Below are 23866 nucleotides of genomic sequence, written 5' to 3'. Positions count from 1 at the left end.
AACAATGAATTATTTTTATAAACGTTATATAAGGATACAAATAAGACGATTTAAACGTTAGGGATATAAATAGAACTTATCCCAAACATTGAAGACAAAAACAATACTTAAGAGTAGATACTTAAAAAAAATATTTTTAGTGACAATATCTATTACTTTTAGCGACAATAAAAATAATCGTTAATATATTATTTATTGACAACTATATATTGTTTGCCTTATTTTTTATTGTTAAAAATATTGTTTGTCTTATAATTTGTTATTATGATAACATATAATAATAAAATCAAATATATATGAATACCACAAAATAATAAATTAATTAAAAGAAACAGTGACCATATATATATGTTATTATAATGTCATTACTATTGTTAAAAATTTGTCACAACCTAATTTCTTTTGTAGTGTATGTAATAATGGATATGTTATTTGTAATTATTTTTATTACATGATAAAGAGATGAATGTGAAATTAATTAGTGTATAAATAATATTTTCATTCTTTTCATATACTTGGTAGATATTTCATTCTCCAACGTCTTATTCCTTTTGATATTTTCACGAGAAACAAACAAGGGACACCGATTAAACCTCATCACATGCATTCCACTATAGCAATTAGCATGCACCTTGCTTGTCAAATGTCATTTTCCAATTTCATTCATAACATTACAATTATTGGACTATATATACTATTTGGATTTTTTATTATATACAACAACTTGTTTATTAGAGAGACCTAGGAATTTTGATGTCAATTACTAAACGATTATGACTATATATATCGGGTAAGCCAGTCGTATATTTAATGCTATTCAGATAGGTTTCTAAGTGCGATAACTGTTTTCCATTTTAAATAAAGTAGGTTTTTCATAAAGAAGATTTAGCTCAGCATGTTCTATTCGATACGGATAGGAGAAGAACCCAATTCGATATTCTTTTCTTAAAAAAAAAACTCAATTTTATTTTTTATCAGTTTTATTTATCTTTATTTTCACTTCTTACACTACAAGAAAAAAGGCTTATGGCCACGCTTTTTTCTTGCCACGCTTCAAAAGCGTGGCCAAAAATGGTCAATGACCACGCTTTTATGAGGGTGGCGATTAAATAGAGATTTGGCCACGTTTTTTCTTGCTACGCTTTAAAAGCGTGGTGAAAGAGGTCAACGGCTACGCTTTTATGAGGGTGGCAACTGATTCGAAATTTGGCCACGTTTTTTTTGTCACGCTTGAAAAGCGTAGCCAAAGAAAGAAACAGGCACGCTTTCAAAGCCTGGCAATAGGGTTTTGTTATAGGAGCGTTTTAAAAGCGTGGCCGTTTCCTGTAAATCTTTTGGCACGCTTCAAAAGCGTGGCCAAAAGGTTAAAAAAAAAGCTTTCCTTCGTATATGAACAAAAAAGCTTTCGTTCTCTTAATCATTTATGACATCCCTAATCCCTAGTCCCTAATCCCTAATACTCCTAATAACAAACCCCTAACCCTAAGTGACTCACGCAGCGCCTCCTTCAGTCTCTAACCCCTGTTCTGAAATCTCCATCCTCCTCAATAGCGCCCCCTCCATCCGTAGAATCGTAGACCGTAGCGCGTCTCTACCTCCTCCTCCATCCGCGGCGCCCTTCTCCTTCCCCGCCATCCTACTCACGCAATCTGCGGCGGTGGTGCGTTCCTCGTCGCCAAGTCACGAGTCCCTACCGCGGCGCTCTTCTCCGTCGTAGAGAGCGCCATTGTCCAAGAATCCCTCACCGTCACCAAGCACCTCTCCGCGGCCAAGAGGACCGCCGTCACCAAGCACCTCCTTTGTCTCTGTCACCAAGCAGCCCTCTCCGTCACCAAGAAAGACTGTAAGCACTTTATATTCAGTTGCCATTTTGCAATTGTTGTGGTTGAGTTTGTTATCTAAAGATTGTAAGCACTTTATTTTCTAAAGTTCTCTAGTATTCTCTTGGTTGCTATTCTTGATTCTTGATTTTCGTTATGATTTTTTACTGCTTCTATCTTTTCTTGTTTTGTACTTGATTTTTAGTTCTTGATTTTTCCCTGCATCTATTTTTCATTGCTCGTTTCTGTTCTTGATTTTTGTTCTTGTATTTTGTCTACATCTATTTTTCACTGCCAGTTTCTGTTCTGTTCTTGATTCTTGATTTTTGTTGATTTTGAATTTGTTCTCTAACTTTTGTGGTTGCAGTTTTTTAATTATTTGATTTTAATTTGTTGTTTGGTGTTCTCATGTCAATTTTGGTTTAGTGCTCTCTGTTCTTATTTTATTTTATTTTATTTTGATCACTCAGACTCAGGTTTTGATCCCAGAATTGTAGAATGGAATAGGTGATAAGCTTCCTAAATTTTATTATTCTGTAGGTGGTCGTACTGCTGAGATGCTTAATCTATTGGCAGCGTTACAGAAAGATAAGTTCAATCCCAGATTCTATGTTGCTGCTGCTACTGATAATATGAGTCTTCAAAAGGCTCAGTTGCTGGAGAATTCCTTGGTAGATCAGGTGAATTTTTGTTTGACTCTAGAACCTCTGTTTATTTTATTTTATTTTTTGTGAACTTTGTTTCAGTTGTGCCATGTGTGTGTTCCGAGTTTTGGTTAACTTTTTCTTTTTTTGATGGGTGAGGGTTTTGGAATTGTTCAATGTATATTATGTGTTTAGTCAAATTGAATTGCTGATATATGCAGAAAGTGTGCTATCCTGCAATACTAGATGGCCAATCTTTGGTGCCTTTAGATTTTAGTGCTAAATTTGTCGAACTTACAAAAGATAAATATTAAATATTTAAAAATATTTTTTTATATTTCTTAAATTAAATATTAATTTTTTTTAACCTTTTTTGCAAATTAGGCACTAAACTTTAGACAGCATAGTGATCAGCTTCCACAATTTGTGACTTTGTGCACCTTTGTTGTTGTTTTCTAATTGTATGTTTTAAATATTAATGGACCAAAAGAGAAGATTCCAAAAGACTAAGAACTGAGAGAGTTTTATCCCAAGTTAGTTTTTATACTTTTATACATGTTAAAAGTTTTTTCTTCTTTTCTAAACAAAAAATTCTCTCTTAATTCATGTGATGGTAATGTGTCTTTGTAAGGAAATTCTAGCTCACATATGCTTTTTCTTTCTTTGGATGCATGTAGTATTTTTACTTCTATGTTAAAATGTGATATATATGTTGAAATGCAGTATTCTTTTTTTGGAGGCAATATTGGAAGAGATGGGTCGTGCTACCCGACTGTTAGGGGTTGAGCTGCCAATAGTGCAAGCAAATATTCTCAGTCCCAGTGCTACCCGACTGTTAAGGGATAGATTACTTCATTGAACTTGAGATTTATTTTGTATTTGAGTATTAATTTTTTAATGTATAAAACAATTATAGTAAAAATTATATATGTCACTAATTACTGTTTAAGTTGTCTTGTAATCAAAATTGCATACTATATTTATCGGTTTGGTAATAAAAAAGGACTAAATTTATATTGTGCAGTGATGAAGGTAAAATAAAAAAAAATGAATTTTTTTTTTAAATTTAATAAGGCCATCGCCACGCTTTAAAAGCGTGGCCATATCTCTCTCCATTGCCACACTTCAAAAGCGTGGCCATATCTCTCATATACGGCCATGCTTTTAAGCGTGGAAATATGTAAAAAGCATGGCGATAGGTCACAAAAAACGTGGCGATAGAGCAACTGCCACGCTAGCAGTTGTGACCCTTTCAAAAATGTGGTGTAGCTCAAAAAGCGTGGCAAAAAGTTATCGCCACGCTTTTTTCAGCTTTTCGCCACGCTTTAAAAGCGTGACAATAGAAGTATTTTCTTGTAGTGTTAAAAGCTTTTTTTTGGGTCAAATTTATTAATTTTATATTAAAGTTACAAATTATTAATTAAAAATCATCTCATGTTTCATTTTGATATATGCATTTGTGTAAATTTTATGAAAATTAGTTCTGGATATTATTGCAAGTAATTATTACTACTAATTTATATATTAATTTTGTTTTAAAATTTAGTTTTATTTATTTATTATTATTGTTTTTGTTAAACAATTTCAACAAAAAGTAATTGTTTTATATTTGGTTACATTATTGGTCTACTAAAGACATATAACTATATACATATCCTTTCAATAAATTAAAAATAAGTAAGCAGTCAAAGATATTGAAAATAAAAATTGCTTTTCAAATCAGACCACGTCATTATAATGTTCTAATTGAGAGTGACAAATGAATACGACCTTCATAGAGTTGGATAGATCGATAGATCTAGGTATGTGTGTACCACGCATAATAGAACATGATTACAAATATTCAATAAGAAAATTGATATCCCAAACTAATAATATCCACTTAAGAGAAAAAGTTTTTCGTTGCAAATTAATTAATAGTATCGTATATCTTATTATAACATCTTTTTATGTGTTTTCTATTATGTTTTTTTCTCTCAAAGTATTTGCAGGTTGTAGATTCTATTTAATTGATCTATTTTTTCGTTTATTCTTAAATTTTAGTTGTTTTTACATTTCTAATTCTAATATATTATGTTTTATTTAAAAAAAAAAGTTATTTAACACGTCAATATATGATCTACTGTCAATCAATTATACAAATTGAATTGAACAAATACAAAAATTATAATATTTATGTAATAAATAATTAGAAATTGAAAAAGACTTTTACTCTTAAATAAATTAGTGCTTATTAATGCAACTCTAGCTAGTTCAACATAATATGAATGACGCTTTCAATGTGACTCTTAAATTGTATTTGATATTTATAATCACCAAAAAAAATCTGTATAAAAATATCATTATTCTTTTTATAGTTATCATAAGCGGCATGGCACTACTCTTGAATTCTCTTTCTTAATTCCAATAAGGTACGTATCAATGCAAGTTTTTCTAATTTTCTCTTTAAGCTGCCGAATTCTATAATATTTAATCATTAACGGAGAAAGAGATGCAGATGAAGATAGTGATCCCTAATTTTGTCTTTTTATTTTCTTGGATAAAATAATATATATATATATATATATATATATATATATATATATGATCCCGAAAGAAAGGGGGTGTATTGGACGTCATCCACACGACTCTTGAAACATATGTAATTAATAATTCAACAAGGTGAATTCTACCCAACCCCTCTAAAATAATATGTAAGTTACCTTTTATGATATGTCACATTTTAATTGGTCATTATTTAACTATAGTTGGGTTATTTTGTAATTTATTATTTGAGATGAGTAATTGTATAATTTCTTAAAATATTAAAATTTTTCCCTGTTAATTAAAGCACGTTCTCACGCAATCTCTTTCTACATTGCATCATTTCTTAAAGTTGAATTTCCATGGCTCGTAACTTCCCTGTTCTTCCCAGTATAGCCAGCGCCGACTTCATTGCTATCTCTTGTCCTCTCACTCAATCTCTTTTTTTTTTTTTTTTTTTTTTTTTGCCATGAATCACTCCTTACCAACATCAACATTATTAATGGTTAGTTCAGTTATTAAATTTTTTCATTAAAAAATATATCTTTATTTAATTACAAGATGGAATATATATTCATATTTAAAATATAATATAATAAAATAAATCTATTTAAAATACTTAAAAGTATAATTAAAATCATGAATATATAAATATAATAATAAAATTTATACTCTAAACAAGTAAACATATTTTTTATCATACATAAATTATTTAAAAAATAAATATATTATTAAAATTAATAATACAAATTTAAAATAATAAAATTCAACTTTTTTAACGTATTTTTTATAATATTTTTATTCTTTTAATTTACAAATTATTAGTACTTTATTATTTAATTAATGATTAAATAAATTATTTTTATAAAAAATTATTTTTTGTATTATCTTATAGAAGAGATTAATATAGTAGTTTAAAAAATAAAGTAAAAATAAAATTTTAAATAAAAAATATTTAATATTAAAATTTTTAAATACAAAAATAATTTGTATAAATATTTAAAAGATAAATATAAAATATATGCTTAAAATAAATAAAACAAATAAAATGGGAATACTCATAAAAAATAAATAATTATTTTTGTCTCCTTTATTTATTTTAAACATGTATTTCATATTTATATCCTGAATATCTATATAATTTATTTTTGTATTTAAAAATTTTAATATTAACTATTTTTTATTTAAAATATCATTTTTACATTAATTTTTAAATTGGTATATTGGTCTCTTCTTTAAGATTATACAAAAAATATTTCTCATGAAAATAATTTGTTTAATCATTAATTAAATAATAAAATATTAATAAATTAAAAATTAAAAGAATAAAAATACTATAAAAATTACTTGTAAGAAAGTTGAATTTTATCATTTTAAATTTGTGTTATTAATTTTAACAATTTATATTTTTTTTAAATAATTTATGTATGATAAAAGATATGTTTACTTGTTTAGAGTACAAATTTTATTATTATATTTGTATATTTCTGATTTTAATTATACTTTTAAGTACTCTGAATAAATTTATTATATTATATTATATTATATTTTACATATGAATATATATTCCATATATTATTTTTAATGAAAAAAATTTAATGACCAAACTAACCATTAATTATATTGGTAAGGAGTGATCCATGGCAAAAAAAAAAAAAAAAAAAAAAAGATTGAGTGACTATACTGGGGAAGAACGAAGAAGTTACAAGCCATGGGAATTCAACGACTCGTTAAGGAATGATGCACTGTAGAAAGAGATTGCGTGAAAGGCGGGTAGAATTTTAATATTTTAAGAAATTATACAATTACCCATCTCAAATAATAAATTGCAAAATAACCCAACTATAGTTAAGATAATAACCAATTAAAGTGTGATACATCATGAAGGGTAACTTACATGTTATTTTAGAGGGGGTAAGATAGAATTCACCATGCTAGAAATCGAGAGGGTATCAGCAAAAAACCAGCTAAATATTTTTGGGTAAATCCAAAATTTCTACGTGGATGATGTTTATGTTAGATATTAGGATGTTTTTTTTACTAAGTATCAAAATGTTTTTTTTTTCATGTTAAATGGATTTTTTTATATATTTTATAAATTTTTTTATATACTAAGAATCGGAATTGTTGGAAGTTCCGTGATTCCCACTCCTATTTCTCCAACGTATCATTCAGAATTTTAATTTGGGGTGAGAAATAATTAATATCAAATATTATAAATTAAAAATAAATAAAATTAATTAAATATAATTATAAATTAATTAAATTATTTACTTTTTGGCTGATCACCTCTTGATTCCATATACTTTTCCTTAATAATTTATGAACCTCAACAGAAAAATCATCAGATACACAAGAATAAGTAAACACATACATCAAAGCAAAATAATTAATTAACCTAATCAATCATGTTTAAAAATATGAAATCAATATTCGTATGCATCTATGTATATTTGGCGGATCTTAAATGACAGATAATTTAATATTTTTAAATTAAATTCTTGTTGTGACGAAATAGTTTAAGCAAATGTCTACTTCCATTTCTCTACATTAAATAGATAACATATTTTATAAATATTTATAAAAAATATTTTCATCAATACTAAAAATTAAATACACAATCATTTTGTATTTATTTATATATATTTATTAGAGATATAACTATTTATATTATCATCTTCTATTAATTTAAATTTTTAAAAGAGTGATGTCATAACATGATATTAAAATTTTATATCTAAAAAAATTAGAATTCAATCGTATCATCTAAAATTAAAAGAAAAATGATATCATAACGAGAGTATATATTTTACATAATTTTTAACAAAGTGGCAACTATTAAAATAATTAAATTTTTATCAAAATATAAATATATAATTACTTATTTTATATTCATGTGTAGTTATATAAATAATTAATTTTTTATTTACACCTAAAATAACTCTTTATATATATATAGCAACAAATTATGAAAAGCTTTGAAGGAAGAATGGCATCTTCATTCTCAGTTCTAAAGCAATTGCCATATGAAAAGTCCTCAACTCTTTACCTTTTATCAACAATTGGCGTCATTAGCATCTTTCTTTTGCTTAAACTCACAAGAACAAGAAGAAACAAATCCAATAATCTTCCACCATCTCCACCAAAGCTTCCCTTAATTGGAAACCTTCATCAACTAGGAAGATTGCCACACCGCTCCTTCCATGAGCTCTCAAAGAAGTATGGCTCTCTCATGTTCCTTCAATTAGGGCAAATTCCAACCTTAGTTATTTCTTCGGCCGACACGGCCAAAGAAATAACCAAAAATCATGATATTATTTTCTCAAGCAGACCTCAGGTAACAGCGGCGAAAATCTTTGTATATAGATGCAAAGATGTGGCGTTTTCGCCCTACAGCGAAGAATGGAGACAGAAAAGAAAAATTTGTGTTCTTGAACTTTTAAGTCTCAAGAGAGTAAAATCGTTTCAATCCATTAGACAAGAAGAGGTAGTCGAATTGGTTAACTCGATTCGCGAATCTTGCGCTACAAGTAAAGTAGGGAGTGTGATCAATCTTAGTGAGATGATGATTGCAGCATCGAACAATATAGTATCAAGATGTGTTCTTGGACAAAAATATGATGCCCCAAAAGATGGAAGAAGCAACAACTTTGGAGATCTTGGAAGGAAATTGATGAAACATTTTGCTGATTTTTGTGTTGGTGATTTTTACCCTAATTTGGGTTGGGTTGATGTTCTTAGAGGGCTTATTCCTGAATTCAAGACCACCTTTGCTGGATTAGAGGCATGTTTTGATGAGTTGATTGAAGAACATAAGAGGATGAAGAAAAATAATGAAGAACCATTATCTATTAAAAAAGATTTTGTTGAGATATTGCTTCAAGTTCAAGAAGATAGTGTTCTTGATTTTCAGCTCACTGGAGAAGCCATCAAAGCAATCCTAGCGGTTTGTGTTTCTCTCTCTCATATCCTTTTTTCCTTAGTTAAATTATTTATCTTTTTTAATTAAATGCCTTTAGAATATTTAGTTAAGGATATTGTTATTTGCATATAGTGATTAGCGTCTTATTATAATCCTTTAACGTTATGTTTTACTTCATAAGAGTTTTCTTAAGTTTCTAAATATTCAATACATTTGAAATTTAAAATATTTCAGTGTAAAGTCTTTTTTACTCTGAAATTAAGGAGTATATATATTTCAGCATTTTTATGGCTGGGTCTATGTCTTTTTTTTTTTTTTTTTTCCCTAAATCGTAATGTTACATGATTACATGAATATACCATTTAATCATATTTTTAGTGAACATATTTTTCATTTTCTTAAATACTTTTATATATATATATATATATATATATATATCAATTTAATGGTTAAAAAAATTGTAGCTTATAGTCACCGATATGTTCAAATGAAGCTTTCCCTTTTCTCAAATTATTAAAATTATATAAGTGAAAAATACTTTTTGATGAAGAATATCCAAAAACAAATATTTTGATCAAACAAGACAAACTATTTTCAAGGAAGGATCTCGACGATACCTCTCTAGTTGGCTCCATGTGAATTTTATCTCCATCCACCCAATATACAGCGCATGCATTTAAGTATATTGTCAGAACTACATGTGTTCATATATAAATGAGAGCTAGGAAGTAACATCATAAAGCATTTAATGACATAGTTTAAATAAATTTTTTGGAAAAAAAAAATCTTTTAGAAGGAAGGGATTAATAAAATAAAAATGAACATTTAGTCCCAATTAATTTTATAATTTTTATTAGGGTAAAATATAGTTTTTATTTTTGAAGTTTGTTAAAAATTTAAAAATATGTCTAAGTTTTATTTTGTTTTAATTTTGTTCTAAATTTTTTTTATTGCATCAAATGTACTCCTAACGACTAATTTCTCAAAAAAATTAAGACCAATTCAATAACAATTTTTAATATAAGCAAACCAGAGATAATTGTCATGTATTATTGCTGGATTAGTCCTAAATTTTTGAAAATTCAGCTATCAGAAATATATTTGATATAAATAAAAAATTTTAGAATAAAATTAAAACAAAATAAAATTAAAAATATTTTAAAGATTTTTGACAAACTTTAAAGATAAAAAAATATACTTTATCTATTTTATTATGTGAATTTTACTAAATTGATTTGAGTGGGACTAAATCCTATTTTTTCACTTTAGTAATTTTTTATTTTAGAAGCGTTTGATCCAATCATTTATTTTGATAAATAATTTTGGTTAAAAAGTTATAATTATGTATATAAACTAATAGTAGCTTAAGTTTAGATACATCGAAATGAGTATATAAAATTACTCTTATTTAAATATTTTATTGTTTTTACTTATTCTCTTTATCATTTATCTCTTTTATGAATAAGGTTACTAGCAGACAAAAATTAATCAACATTGTTTAGTTTTCCAAATTGAATTTTCAAAATGAACAATTAATTTGAACACAAAAGAGTCATGCTATTTAAACATCTCTAAAAATAAATATTTGTGGAGGAATGCTTAACAAAGTCTAATCATTTTTCCAATAAATATTTATAGATGAGTTAAGATTTCTAATAATTTTTCTTGCATGATTAATGGTAGAGCATATTATACTAGGTTTTGCATTAAGACATTTGTTAAAAAATAAATAATTCATTTTATTAAAAATTAAGAATTTCAAAATTATAATGGACTTTTTATTGATAACCTATTCACAAATATTCATTTTTATATTCTTAACTAAATGCCTGTTATTATTAACTCATTTTTATGATTCCAGGACATGTTTGTTGGAGGAAGTGATACTACTTCAACAACTCTAGAATGGACTTTTGCTGAGCTCCTCAAGAACCCAAATGTCATGAAGAAAGCCCAAGAAGAAGTAAGAAGAGTTGTGGGGAGAAAGTCAAAAGTGGAAGAAAATGATGTGAATCAAATGAACTATTTGCATTGTGTGATCAAAGAAAGTCTTAGATTACATCCACCTCTCCCTCTTTTAGTTCCTCGAGAAACATTATCAGGTGTGGAAGTAAAAGGGTACGATATTCCTCCAAAAACAAGGGTATTTTTTAATGTATGGGGAATTCAAAGGGACCCTGAGTTATGGGAAAATCCTGAAGATTTTCTTCCTGAGAGATTTGAAAATAACCAAGTTGATTTCAAAGGACAAGATTTCCAGTTCCTCCCATTTGGTACTGGAAGAAGGGGATGTCCTGGAATTTCATTTGGACTTACTTCTACTGAATATATTCTTGCTAATCTTCTATATTGGTTTGATTGGAAGCTATGTGATAAGAATGGTCAACTATTACATGACGTAGACATGAGTGAACTTTGTGGGCTCACTGTCACTAAAAAAGTACCACTTCATGTTCAACCCATACCATACTACTCTGTTATTTAGGATTACTTGATGTGTAAGATTCTTGGTTTCTCTCTTATTTGTGATAAGTTTCAAATTTGCATGTAATAAACTTTCTCCACTAAGGTTATCCTATTGCCTCCTAGTACCTTAAGCTTTGTTTAATGAAATTCAGTACTTCACTTTCAAAAACTAAAAGGACACCATGATCACTATCAGTTAAATGCATCTTCCACGCCAACTTCCATGGTAAACATTACTATCACCAATTCACCACACTAGATGCAGGAAGTACAAAAACTCTGACTTCTTATGAACCCACCTGGGGATTTTGACATTGCGCCTATAGTAAGCATAATTAAAGTAGAAATTTTTACATTTTATAAGAACGAATAGCACTGCATGTATGTTGCTTCTGTGAATTTGTGTATATCTGGCATATGGAAAGAGGCCAAAATAAGAAGTGTGAAACTAAATTTTCTTTGAAGGCAATTGGTATGGTCCAATATGGCAATGTATGAATTGGAGGGGTATAGAACTATAGAAACTCTGCTGCAGGTTAAAGGGATGGGATCATGCAGCCTATACTACAACCTTGTATCGTTATTCTGTATTCATCAAACTATGCCTCATCCTGGTATCAAAATTGCAAGGTGAAACCATTCATAGGCTCGTCTTAAGTTCGAAAAACCAAGAGATTGAACAAGAATTTTCTCCTGTATGTGCTAGTTATCAATGATGATTTGAGAATTGACTTCTCAAATCATCTCCCTGTGGTCATCTCATAGATGATCGGCGGGCACATGCATGGAGGCCTTCATGGCGAAGCACCTTGACTTGAGACACAAACTTTTTCCCTTTTAACCTAATCTGCATGAAGATGGTGCTTCCTCCTCCGGTTAACATACCAAGTGGCGTGTTTCTGCAGGCCCAAGCCAACAAGGACCTTAAGGCTTGTAAGCATAACATAAGTTATTGCTGTAAAAAGCAGAATCCAGAAAAGCCTCCATGGAAGGGGATTGGGAGGAATGTTTACAGAAAAAACTGGAGTCAGCACTCGAATAACCTGAGAACAAGCAATAAAGAAGTACATAGACATTAAATTAGCAACAAATAGCAAATTAGCAGATAAGAAATGCAGCATTTAAAACATTTATGATTACCACAGATGCTGGAGCAAGGGGGACAAAAGTAAGGTTTTTCTTCACACCCTCAGTTTGCATATTTAAAGTCTACAGATAAGAAAAAGAGTCAAGTGTCAGGCTTGTATTCTTAGGGAAAGTTCCATCATAGAATCAGCTAAAGCAATGTCATTGTCAAACAAAGTGTAAACCGACTTAAAGTTGCAGAATTATACATCATTCTTTATGCAGTAATAGTTGGCTTTCTCAAGTCTCAACTAAATAGCATATTCTTGCTTTCCAACAGGAAACACCATATGCAAATGCCTATTTATATAAAAAAAACCTTCCACATGGTAAAAGTATTCTCATTTTCTTTTTCTTTTATTACTTTTGGTAAAATATGGTAAACGTGTCCACTTATAAACTGAACTCACCGGAATTAAATTATAAATCAAAGAAACAATAATAAAAGAAATCAAAGTGACAAAATCAATTGAGAAGAAAAATGACCAAGTTATTTAGAGAGATTAAACCATATTGCTAGAAAGGATACAAAGGCATATAAAACCATATTGGATTCAATATCACAGTAAAGGAAAACATATTACAACAGAAAATCACAAAAGGAATTTGGAAATTGAATTATGGAAGGCTGTGGTACTTTCAGTGTATTATTGCTCATAAAGCCACTCAAATTCTCCACCCAATGAGGGATTTGAAACATATGCAAATTAACTATGCACAGCCAGCTGTTTAATACCTTTTTAATCAGAATAAACAACCAATAAGAGTACATGGATGATATGCACATAAAATCAGATGAAAATACCTGTTTACAGAGGTCTTCAAGGAACTCAGAGTATGTAGTGGGTTTGATGTCATTGAATTTAGCAATGAATGAATGCTTGATGATATCAATGATCATTTCACATACATAAACCAATAGAACATTCTGCACCATCCAAAATGTGTTAGGAGCAAGTCTCTGTCAAGAAAGAAAACTGATTCCCATATGACGAACTTAATAAATATCATGAGCTAAAATACTTTGAAAGCTTACACTAAGAAAACTCTCAAACCAGGGACCCTCTGCCTCCAGAATATTTTGAGCCAAAACAAATAAGATAAATGCCGAAATATGGAATCTCTCTATAGAATCTGCTCATCACCACAAGTAAAAGGGAAAAGAGAAGATCAGCAAAATAAATATGAAATCTAAAGAGAAAAAATGGTCATAGTGTGAATTTCAAATCCAGAACGAATCCTAGTCAAATATAAACAGTTAATATTTGAAATGCTTTCAGTCTATTACTATACACAACGTTTTTGTTATTGCCATTCTTGCAAAAATTATTTTGATACGAATGTGATAAGGGTATTATGGGGAATTAGGAGGTAGTTATTTAGTGAGTGGGAGTTATAGGACTATGGGTATAAATAAGGGACTATCACTATTTTAATACACAAGTGAAGAATAGAATTCAGTGAATGAACCTTGGTTTATTGTGGAGTCTATCTCCTAGGACTCAAGTCTCGAAGGATAAGGAATTTCAGATTCTGACAATCAACACAATACATCATACACCATTTCTAGATTTCTATTGTTAAAATATTCGTAGTCCCTTATTTATACTCATATTCCCATAATTCTCACTCACTAACTAATTACCTCCTAATTCCCCATAATACCCTTATCACATTCATATCATATTTCATTAAAGGTTCAAAACCCATACATAAAATATTCATTAGTGTTTGACCAACTTGACCCATTAAGTCCTAACAAAATTAGAATTTAAATCAAAGGGTAATCATGGACTTCAACACCAGAACTAACTTTTATTTTGCTTAAAAAGTGAGTTTTATTCATCATATTGTAAAACTGTTTGCATAATTTTCTACTTAGCATAGGAACTAATCATCAATATACCAAATAAGCAGAAATCAAGGGAAAAGAAACTCTAGTAGGCACAATAACTTACCAAAGTAAACCAAACTGTGTACATTATCCCTGCTGTACCGCTTAAACACATTGCTTTTTATCTCAGCAAAATTATTTGATACCAGCAAAGCGAACAATGCATTATTGTGAGCAACTATACAGGTTGATAGAGTGATTGCCTGAGCTAATAAGATAAAAGAATGAACAAGTAAGACTAGTCAAGGAACCAACAACCTCTGTTTCTTACTTTTGCTTACAAAGAATAAGATAGTTAACAAAACATCTGTGACTTTTCTCTTTTTTTTTTTTTTTTTTTTTCTTTTTGTCTTGGGGGGGGGGGGTGGAGACCAAAGAATATGAGAAACCATAAAAGTAATTCCAAAGAGGAAGGATATTTGAAGCAGCAATAGCTAAAGATTCATCGGCAATAAATCTCCATATCCAGAATCTCATACTTTCTGGTGGACAACTTGCAAGTCCTTCAGCTGAATGAAAGAACGTTTGCAGTACATCCCCATTAAAACTTTGACATAATTTATCAAAAATCTGCAAGATCAGTCACAAACTTCCAGTGTAAGTTTCAAAGTGAATCACATTGATTTACAGCATTTAATCAATCAACACAAAGAAAAAGCAGTAGCAGATTTGATTATAATTCCAGTAGCTTTTGACTGGATGGTTAAATGACCAAAGGCCACCGATCCATGTTATATAACTATTACTCGTGTATTCCATTATAGAACATACATCCTGCTCTTTTTAGTTACATTTTCAATTTGCATAGCCCAAATTGGACCTAAGCCGAGGCAACACTATTATTTTTCCACATCCCTTCTTGCATATAAATTTTGAGCTTCCTGCCAATTGTCACTAATTCAGGTTTGCTACAAACAATGGTGTATGTACTTCTTTGGAAAGAGCAGGAATACTGCCACTCAAATTTGTGTTTATGAAAAATAAAAACATAGAGATAGCATAGCATATTGTCACTGATTTCTGACTTGAATTAGTTCCCTTCCATTGTCAAGCCAAGATCTTTCTCACATGAACATTCATCTTGATTGAAAATTGACAATATGGATCGACATATGGAGAACTACCTATTCCCTATAACTGAGATTTATGTATTACGAAAATGCTCACCTCTAAAACATTGTAGACCACATATAATTTGATTGTTCCTTGACCACGGATCATATGATATATTAAGCTGATATCTGAGGCAGCATGATTTTAAGGATGAATAGAACAAATTCAGTATATAGCATTATAGCTGATCAACACAAAAATTAATGATATAACATATGATCATAGGAGCAGAGAATCAGAAGACCTGTCTGCTGCAGAAGAATGACTCCACAACTCATAATAAGAAAGCAGCCAAAATCTGATAATTCCACAGCAGACAACCTCTTGAACTGCCTGCCACAAGCATGATAAGGTCAAATTATAATACTAAAATTGATGGACTATAACATGTTTTAAACTGAACACAAGAATTGGGATGAACAAGAGGATACTAATCAAAGTACAAGAACAAGTTGATTTTGTAGTAACAGAGATTGGTCTTATATTCAGCTGAAAGAGTCAGCGACTAAGACAGTCTAGATAAAGTTCAAAAATTCAGGGCCAATACCATATCCACTGTCTAACTGGATTTGGACCAACTGCTTAATCTAGGATGACACGGTTCACACATTCATTTCGTACTCATCATTCAAAGATCTACAGATATTTAAAGGCATTAGTAAGATTGTAATAGGATGGATTCTATCCAAAAAAAGATGATTGTAACAGATGGACACTGCCTAAATCACTAACTCAAATTGAAGAAATAAATGCTGCAGAATTTTGAATTTTCTATAACCTAAAATCCCACATGCATGCCCAACTAACATTTAATTTTGAGGGAAGAAAATTTTGTAAAGGTGACAAACCTTGTCTTTAGAAGCTTCCAAACGGTCAGCATGATTCTTGTTGGCATGATAGTTAATAATGAAAGAAATGAATCGAAGCAGACAAAGCAGCCAACATCAATAAGCTGCAATTACATTCTGTGTTTGAGTTGCCACAACAGAAAATGCACTAGTAGAATATGCTACTATATGTTAGCAAGGGTAAGGGAAGGTTTAATGTTTTTCATTTTTCCCTGAAACTTCTGAGTTTATTCCAACTATTGTGAAGGTAATATAGGCAGCTAAACCAGGAACACATATCCATAAACGACAACACAAAACTATAACTAGAGTCATTTCAAATTATCTTCCCATTTTCAATCGAGAAAAAGGAAGTGTACCAATTCGCATCTCCATGGCAAGCGAAAGATAGTGTCATAGACTCTCTCTCGTTCTTTTTCATTTCCAAGTGTTGTTGTACTCCGTAAAGAATTTCCGTTGTGCATTTCTTCCAAGAAGTACGATAGAGGAGATTTATCCACCAAAAATACATCTGACTTAACAAAATAAAACAGTTTTAAACAAAATATCACCACATGTTATTAATTAAGCCAAAGAGAAGACACAGTATTCAGCAAAGGAAAGCAAATATTGCTTCACATTAAGAACTGTCACACGGACTGCCAGATTAGTTTCAATACATAAATAACCAGCTAAAGTATAATAATAGAACAGACATAAAAATATTTATCAATGTCAAAATAATTTACTCTCATATACAGATATCAGTCAACGCTCAAATGGCACTGCATTAGCCATTCCATCGATCAACTGTATGTACCCTTTGGAAGCCAATGCAAAGTTTAGTTGTATTGTAACAAAAATCACAAACGAAATTGATTCAGACATGTAATATTATACATTGGTTTGGATTCAGTTTGAGCTCCACCATAATTGAAACTGCATGAAATTTGTCATCTAGTATTTTCCATTTTTTGTCTGCTTAACACCTCATATTATAATCATGCATGCAAAAGTTTTTTAAACCCTGTTTCATTGAAAATACAATTTTCATGGTCCTCATTTCCTTCAAATTGAAAATTCAATCCATATCATGAAATATAACAGATGCGACAATGCATGCAGAAGATCAAGCAACAATCTCACTCACAATTCGGATCTTCTACCATGACATGCCTCCAATCCAACGATTCCACAGTCTCCAACTTAGCAACACCACCGTTCCGATCATTCTCATTCGTCAGCTTTGGCTTCTCAGTCGGACTCGCCTTCGCACCACCATCATCCTTCCCTCCGCCGTCAACCGCCACAGCAGCTGAATTCGCTAAATCCTCAGAGCTACCACTGTTCACAGCTCTCTGCCTCAGTTCACCAAAATTAAACCCCGTCGCCGGACCAGTACAAACGCTCGCCGCACTCTCCTCTTCCTCCACCAACGTTACGCTACCGGTGGAGTAAAACTTCCGAGCCACGAGCTCGAGCTCGAATCCGTTGCAAGCGCTTCCATTCTGAAGCGGAAAATGCGGATCGGATGTAACGGAATCCGAATTAAGAGTTCTGGAATCCTCAACGAAGGAACACGGATCAGCACCCTTTACAAAAGAAGATTCTAGAAGCTTCTGGTCCTTCTTCTTCTTATTCCTTCTCTGCTTGCGGCTCTTCTGCGTCGTCGTCGTTTGCATCGGGTCTGATTCTGCTCTGTTGATCGGAACAGCAGCGTCGTCGTCGTCGTCACGGTGGCGGAGAACATCGAAGGAGAGTTTTCTGCCAGCGGTTCTCAACGCCATCGGAATCTACGAGAAGCGTTGGTGAATGAATGGGGGTAAATTAGGAATTTTGTAATTTGCATGTGAATTGAATTTTGAAGTCTTTATTATGGTTTGGGAAGAAGAATCGCGTTGGTAGCGTGTGTGATAGTTTATGAATTATGATATGATGAATTGATTGGTGTGTGAAGGAAACAGAGACGCTCTGTTTTTCGTTTGTTCACTTGTTTTGTTCCTTTGCTCCAAAGCAGAGTCCAGCAGGACTCGTTTCATTCGCGCTTTCCCATTCCTCTGCTTTTGTGTGTGAGCGTTTTCTTTTTGGGTAAGTATGAGGAGCCAATGGAATATTTATACAATACAATGGAAGTTTAGAGAGTATTAGAAATATAATTATTAATGTTACCTTTTCTCATCAGTTGAAGCTTTTGGGATGAATGATATCATGCATGGTATTAGAGCGCTAAATTCGAAAGATCAAGAGTTCGAGCCTTGGTGAATCCCAAAATCAGTTTAAGCTTTTATTATTGCTAGTACTCGGATGGTTATTCTAGATAGTATGAGAGATGTTCATTTTGTAACTCAATAGCCCATTGTACAAATAATCCATTGTCTCCCTAGCAAGATCCTTTCTTTTTTAAATTTTGATTTACTCTTATTGTTTTATAAGAAATGAAAATTAAACATTCATGAATTCGTATTATAAATTATTTTGATTTTTTATGTACCGATAATATACATTATTTAAAAATAAAAAATATTATGTATATACTAAACAATTTTACATTCATATAAAAATATAATTATTATAGAATAATTATATATTTAAATTATTATTATTAATTAACAAAATAAAAAATAAATATTTAATTTTTAGAAAAATATTAATATCAAAATAGTATTTATTAAAAAATATATAATATTATTAGAATTGTTTAAAAATTATGCTACGTATTATATAAAAAATAAATTATTATTTAAAATATAAAATATACATTAAAAACATTTAAATACATAGTAATTAATTTGTATTTAATGAGTCAAACATGAGTTAATTTTTATTAGTTATTTAATATTATTTTTTTGTTATACATTTAATTCGTATTGTGAAGTTAATTGAATCACACTTATTTTATATTGGATTTATTTTGACCCTATAGAATGCCCAAAAACTAAAAAAATTTATAAACATAAAAATAGAGATTAAATTGAATATTATTTTATTTATTCCATAATATCTATATATTTCTTAAATTTTATAATATTTATTTTATTATAATATTTAATTAATATTAATTCCTTATAAAATTTATTTATAAAGTTATGTAATTTTGGAAAGAAAATAAATATATATTTTTAAAGCATTTTTCTTCTATGAACAAATGTGAACCAAAACTAAACTAAAACAAGTGGCGCTCAATAATTGATGCAAAGTGAGTCGAGAGAAAGAGAAAGAACTAGTCACAACTCGCAACTCAGAACTCAGTAACAAAAGAAGAATCACGTGATTCTCCCGAATTCCAAAATCCAAACCCTGACGAAACGAAATCCAATTCATGCGTTCATCTTCTTCGTGTAAGTTCCAATTCTTCATTCCTCTCTTTCTAATTTCTATATTTAAAATCTTATTTGCAATATTCTTCTGTAGCTGCCTCATTTCAGTAGAAAAAAACGGAACCCTGTTCTAGTTTTACGATAATTTAGGGACAATTGAGCTAAAATCGTTAATTAGAACTGTATTCTGTGTTAGTTTATGTTCTATTTTTAGCTCGGGAAGCTTCATCTTGAATTTGGAGGGTAAATTTTAAGCATTAGTAATGAAGACCATGGTTCTGAAAATTGGAATGGCTTTGTTCTTGTTGTATGCATAATAGGAGCTTGCAGAGAGGTCTACCATGGGATCTCCTAGTGGACTAGCCACAGTGCAAGGGAGACAACCTCTATTTTCTTTTGGATTGATTTCCGATGTCCAGTATGCTGACATCCCCGATGGTCGCTCGTTCCATGGGGTTCCGCGGTATTATAGGCATAGTATTCTTGTTTTGCAGAGAGCAGTTAAAGAATGGAATGCTCTTCAGAAGCATAAGTTTGTGATGAACTTTGGAGATATAGTTGATGGGAATTGTCCAAAAGATCAGTCTCTAAATGCTGTAAAGAAGGTTGTCGATGAATTTGCGAGGTTCAGGGGACCCGTATATCATATGATTGGCAATCACTGCCTGTACAATCTTCCTCGCAGCAAGTTACTTCCAATATTGGAGATCCAAAGTATTGATGATGGATGTGCTTACTATGATTTCTCGCCAGTACCAGAATATAGATTTGTAGTTCTGGATGCCTTTGACATCAGTGCCGTTGGTTGGCCTAAAGACCATCCAAGAACATTGGAGGCCTTGAAGTTTCTGAGGGAGAGGAATCCGAATAAAGATAAGAACAGTCCAAGAGGGTTGGTGGGCCTTGAAAGAAGGTTCCTTATGTTCAATGGAGGCATTGGAAAGGAACAAATGGAATGGTTGGACAGGGTTCTTCAGGATGCAATGAAATTGAAACAGAAGGTGGTGATATGTTGCCATGTGCCTCTGGATCCTGGTGCGACGGAGTATGAGGCATTGTTGTGGAATTACGATGAAGTGATGGATGTGATACACAGGTACAATTGTGTGAAGGTTTGTCTTGGAGGACATAATCACAGAGATGGGTATTCCATTGACTCTCACGGGGTCCATCATCGAGTTTTTGAAGCTGCTCTAGAATGTCCTCCTGGCAGGAACGCATATGGAAATGTCGATGTCTATGATGACCAAATATCACTTGTTGGAATCGACAGAATTGAAAGTATAGACATGCAATTTTAATCCTGATGGGGATTTGTAAAGACAATGTATTGATGTTAAGAAGAATAATAGTAGTTTAGTGCTGATTTATAGAGTGATCTTGTTTGAGTCCTTCCCACAGGGAATTTTCTATTGAAAGAAGGTGACCCCGCCATGGTTTGTTTTTTCAGAGGCAAGGATGCAACCTGCACAAGCAGTAAGCATGATTGAAGGTTACCTTAGACATTATTTACCTTTGAAATGTAATTGCTGTTGTAAAACTATTGCACACTTTTGCTTGAGATACATTGCATTCACATTTTGCATGGAATAGTGACCAAATGACCCGGCTTTTATTATAGATTCTGAATTACCTCAAATTGTAGACCTTGTTTAGATTTGCATGGTTCTTCCCTATCTTCCTCTGTTTAATATGTTAACAAATATTCATCCTCTTAAAAGTGCCTCAGATGTTTAAGAGGATAAAAACAGGGCCACTTGTGATTATTTATAACTTATCATATGTTGTCCCTGTAAGCTAAGACAATGAATTAAGCTATGCACTCTCTTCTGCGAAGCATTTCTCTAACTGCAGACCAAATACGTAGCATCTATAAGTATAACAGCATGCTTTGGATTACTTGCATATCACGTAATCACTTTTGCTCTATAGAAGAAGCAACCTTTCCTTTTCTCTTCTCAATATAGAAGAACACAGAAAGTGCCACCACAGAGAAAACACTAAAGCAAACAGAGGATATGTCAAGTGAGGTATGTTTTCCAGTGACTCCATTTATCTCAAACAAATTGGTACTCTTCTCGTTCGTGGTTTGACCATATGCCACTTCCATGTTGTTTTGATCATACGCGTAGGCGCGTATGAAGTAAGTGGCCGTGGGGACGTCACGCCCAATGGTCCACTCAAAGCTTTGCGTTGTCTTGTTGGAGGCATCGTAGGGCTTCCAAACAATCTTATGCTGGCATGTCTTGTCCCTGGAGAGATTATCCTCCGTCTTTCTCCACGGGCGGTCATGTTGGCTAACCAGCGCATAGCATAGCTTCACCTTGATGGTCTTGTAGGTGGAGTCTATTCCATATGGTTCGGTCTTGTTAAGAGCCCATGTTACAGTGATTTTGTCCACTCCGGCATTAAGAACTGCATTATTTTGGTACAACCAATTCAAGTAGAATTTAGCATTTTTGAACAAGAAAAAAAAAATTGCTGAATTTAAGTTCCATTATGGTTTTCATTATATTTACTTTGTTCCAAGGTGTTCTTAGTATAGCTAGAAAGAAAAGGAAAGTGGTAAACATGTTATCAGGACTAAACCCCTTAACTAAACAACAAATGTCTGGTTAAATGAAGTGATTCATTCAACACATAGTTCTCTTAAATAACATCTTGATTTTGAGTCTTGAAAAGAAAAAAAAGGTAAGAACTGAATAGAAAAATTCAGTATTCAACTGCAAAATGGTATAGAAATTAGTACATGAACAAAAAAAAATATGACTACTCATGTGAAGATGTCTTCGGACAGCGATGATAGCTAAGGTGTTGATATGTATTATATTAAACAGTTTAACCAAATCATCTAACCATTTCTAACTATTATCTTTACATGAAGATATCTTCATGTGAGTAGTCACCGTGAAAAAACTATGTGACCAATACTAGGAGCAAAACTTTTTTTTGACGGAGAAATTTGGAAGTAAGATAAAGGTTTTCATTTCATTACCTTGTACCTCCTTGGGGGAAGCGGTGACAACAATGGTTCTTTGTAAGGATGAGAATAGAACACCACCATAACAAGTTTGTGCTAAGCAACAAAGAAGGAATGATGCTACCACAACCCATTGTGATGCCATAGCCGTGAATGAAAGTGAGTGAAATTGGTGATCTCAATGGAATGCACTTTAGAAGAGTTCAATTGCTTGTATATATACATTAAGGCCATACCTATCTTATCCAAGTTAAAATATTAGATTGAAACTTGATATTCGAGTAACGCCATACATTACAAGTCAAGGAATGAATTTACTATTCAAGTTGTTAATTTTAGTGTCCCTTAAGCATGTTAAAGGGTCATCTTAGCAATATCTAGCACAAGTTTATTATAATTCCCGAGTTTGATTAGGATTTAGGAGGATATACTTAGACATTTGCAGAATTTGGTACATTTTTAAAAACATAATTTATTTGTTGACTTCGTCATTCATTTATTGTTTAGATCATTGCCTTTATGCTAAATTGGTTTGGAAATTTCTGATTTTTAATGATGCTGATAGAGACTTCTTCATGTTAGATCATAAACAAAAACATTATTTTAACATTGCCGGGTTTTTTTCACTTTACTGGGTTGTAGAGAACCTAATTTAGAAAGAAATTGTAAGGACCTAAAAGAATTTTGGACTCATGTCAATAAGTTTTATTTTGGATTGTATGGGCCCAAAATAAAATTTAAGACGTACTAAAGTCATATATGATAGTTTCAATATTAGGTCCAAAAAAGGAAGAAAGAGTAGCTGGTGACATCATAGCTGCACAAAACATCTTAGTCGTTCATAACATATTAACATAGTGGATTCATACCCAAAAAGTGGCATGACAAGCTCTCAAATCGACTTCTTCTTGTTGAGAAGAGTCGACCGAAAATTTTGTATTAACTGTAAAATTATCCCGGGAGAGAGTTTGACAACACAACATAGGGTGCTCGTCATGGATTTTCGCGTTGAGAAAAAGTTGAGGAAAAGACATCATACGAAGAACCCAAGGACGAGGTGGTGGCGGATGAAAGGTGAGGAACAATGAAGCTTCCTAAGACGGGTAGGAGAAGAGGCAAAGTGGGATGGGAATGGAAGCGCGGAAGAGATGTGGAGGGAGATGGCAGAAGTTATTAGAAGAACAGCAAAAGAAAGTTTTGGTGAATCTAAAGGAATAGGACCAAGAGACAAGGAG

General features: G+C 31.4%; 4 protein-coding genes across 5 annotated transcripts; 2 read left to right on the top strand and 2 right to left on the bottom strand.

The window, feature by feature from the left end:
- The first annotated feature begins 7937 nt into the window (after positions 1 to 7937).
- On the top strand, positions 7938 to 11522 carry LOC112736305 (phenylacetaldehyde oxime monooxygenase CYP71AN24). The gene is made up of 2 exons (XM_025785696.2): positions 7938 to 8933; positions 10771 to 11522. Exons 1-2 carry the CDS (start codon positions 7956 to 7958, stop codon positions 11392 to 11394), a joined length of 1602 nt encoding a protein of 533 aa, XP_025641481.1. The 5' UTR covers positions 7938 to 7955; the 3' UTR covers positions 11395 to 11522.
- Positions 11523 to 11644: 122 nt separating this feature from the next.
- LOC112736304 (protein POLLEN DEFECTIVE IN GUIDANCE 1) lies at positions 11645 to 18711 on the bottom strand. The gene is made up of 11 exons (XM_025785694.3): positions 17485 to 18711; positions 16715 to 16866; positions 16356 to 16459; positions 15752 to 15840; positions 15562 to 15635; positions 14814 to 14964; positions 14459 to 14626; positions 13537 to 13634; positions 13306 to 13428; positions 12516 to 12584; positions 11645 to 12418 (listed from the first exon to the last, which is right to left on the bottom strand). The coding sequence occupies exons 1-11, from the start codon at positions 18119 to 18121 to the stop codon at positions 12218 to 12220; spliced, it is 1866 nt and encodes a 621-aa protein (XP_025641479.1). The 5' UTR covers positions 18122 to 18711; the 3' UTR covers positions 11645 to 12217.
- Positions 18712 to 19441: 730 nt separating this feature from the next.
- On the top strand, positions 19442 to 21290 carry LOC112736302 (manganese-dependent ADP-ribose/CDP-alcohol diphosphatase). 2 transcript variants are annotated; one of them, XM_025785691.3, is made up of 2 exons: positions 19442 to 19672; positions 19972 to 21290. In XM_025785691.3, exon 2 carries the CDS (start codon positions 19993 to 19995, stop codon positions 20950 to 20952), a length of 960 nt encoding a protein of 319 aa, XP_025641476.1. In that variant the 5' UTR covers positions 19442 to 19672; positions 19972 to 19992; the 3' UTR covers positions 20953 to 21290. The 2 variants fall into 2 exon arrangements, with proteins under 2 accessions (XP_025641476.1, XP_025641477.1); XM_025785692.3 differs by having other exon boundaries at positions 19482 to 19672; positions 19848 to 21290.
- Positions 21242 to 22830, bottom strand: LOC112736303 (high-affinity nitrate transporter 3.1). Its single transcript, XM_025785693.2, has 2 exons — positions 22647 to 22830; positions 21242 to 22066 (listed from the first exon to the last, which is right to left on the bottom strand). The coding sequence occupies exons 1-2, from the start codon at positions 22774 to 22776 to the stop codon at positions 21567 to 21569; spliced, it is 630 nt and encodes a 209-aa protein (XP_025641478.1). The 5' UTR covers positions 22777 to 22830; the 3' UTR covers positions 21242 to 21566.
- Between the last annotated feature and the right edge of the window lie 1036 nt (positions 22831 to 23866).

Source organism: Arachis hypogaea, chromosome 13 (assembly GCF_003086295.3).
Source record: "Arachis hypogaea cultivar Tifrunner chromosome 13, arahy.Tifrunner.gnm2.J5K5, whole genome shotgun sequence".
In the NCBI taxonomy this organism is placed as follows: Eukaryota; Viridiplantae; Streptophyta; class Magnoliopsida; order Fabales; family Fabaceae; genus Arachis; species Arachis hypogaea.
This window is presented reverse-complemented; position numbering and strand designations above follow the sequence as displayed.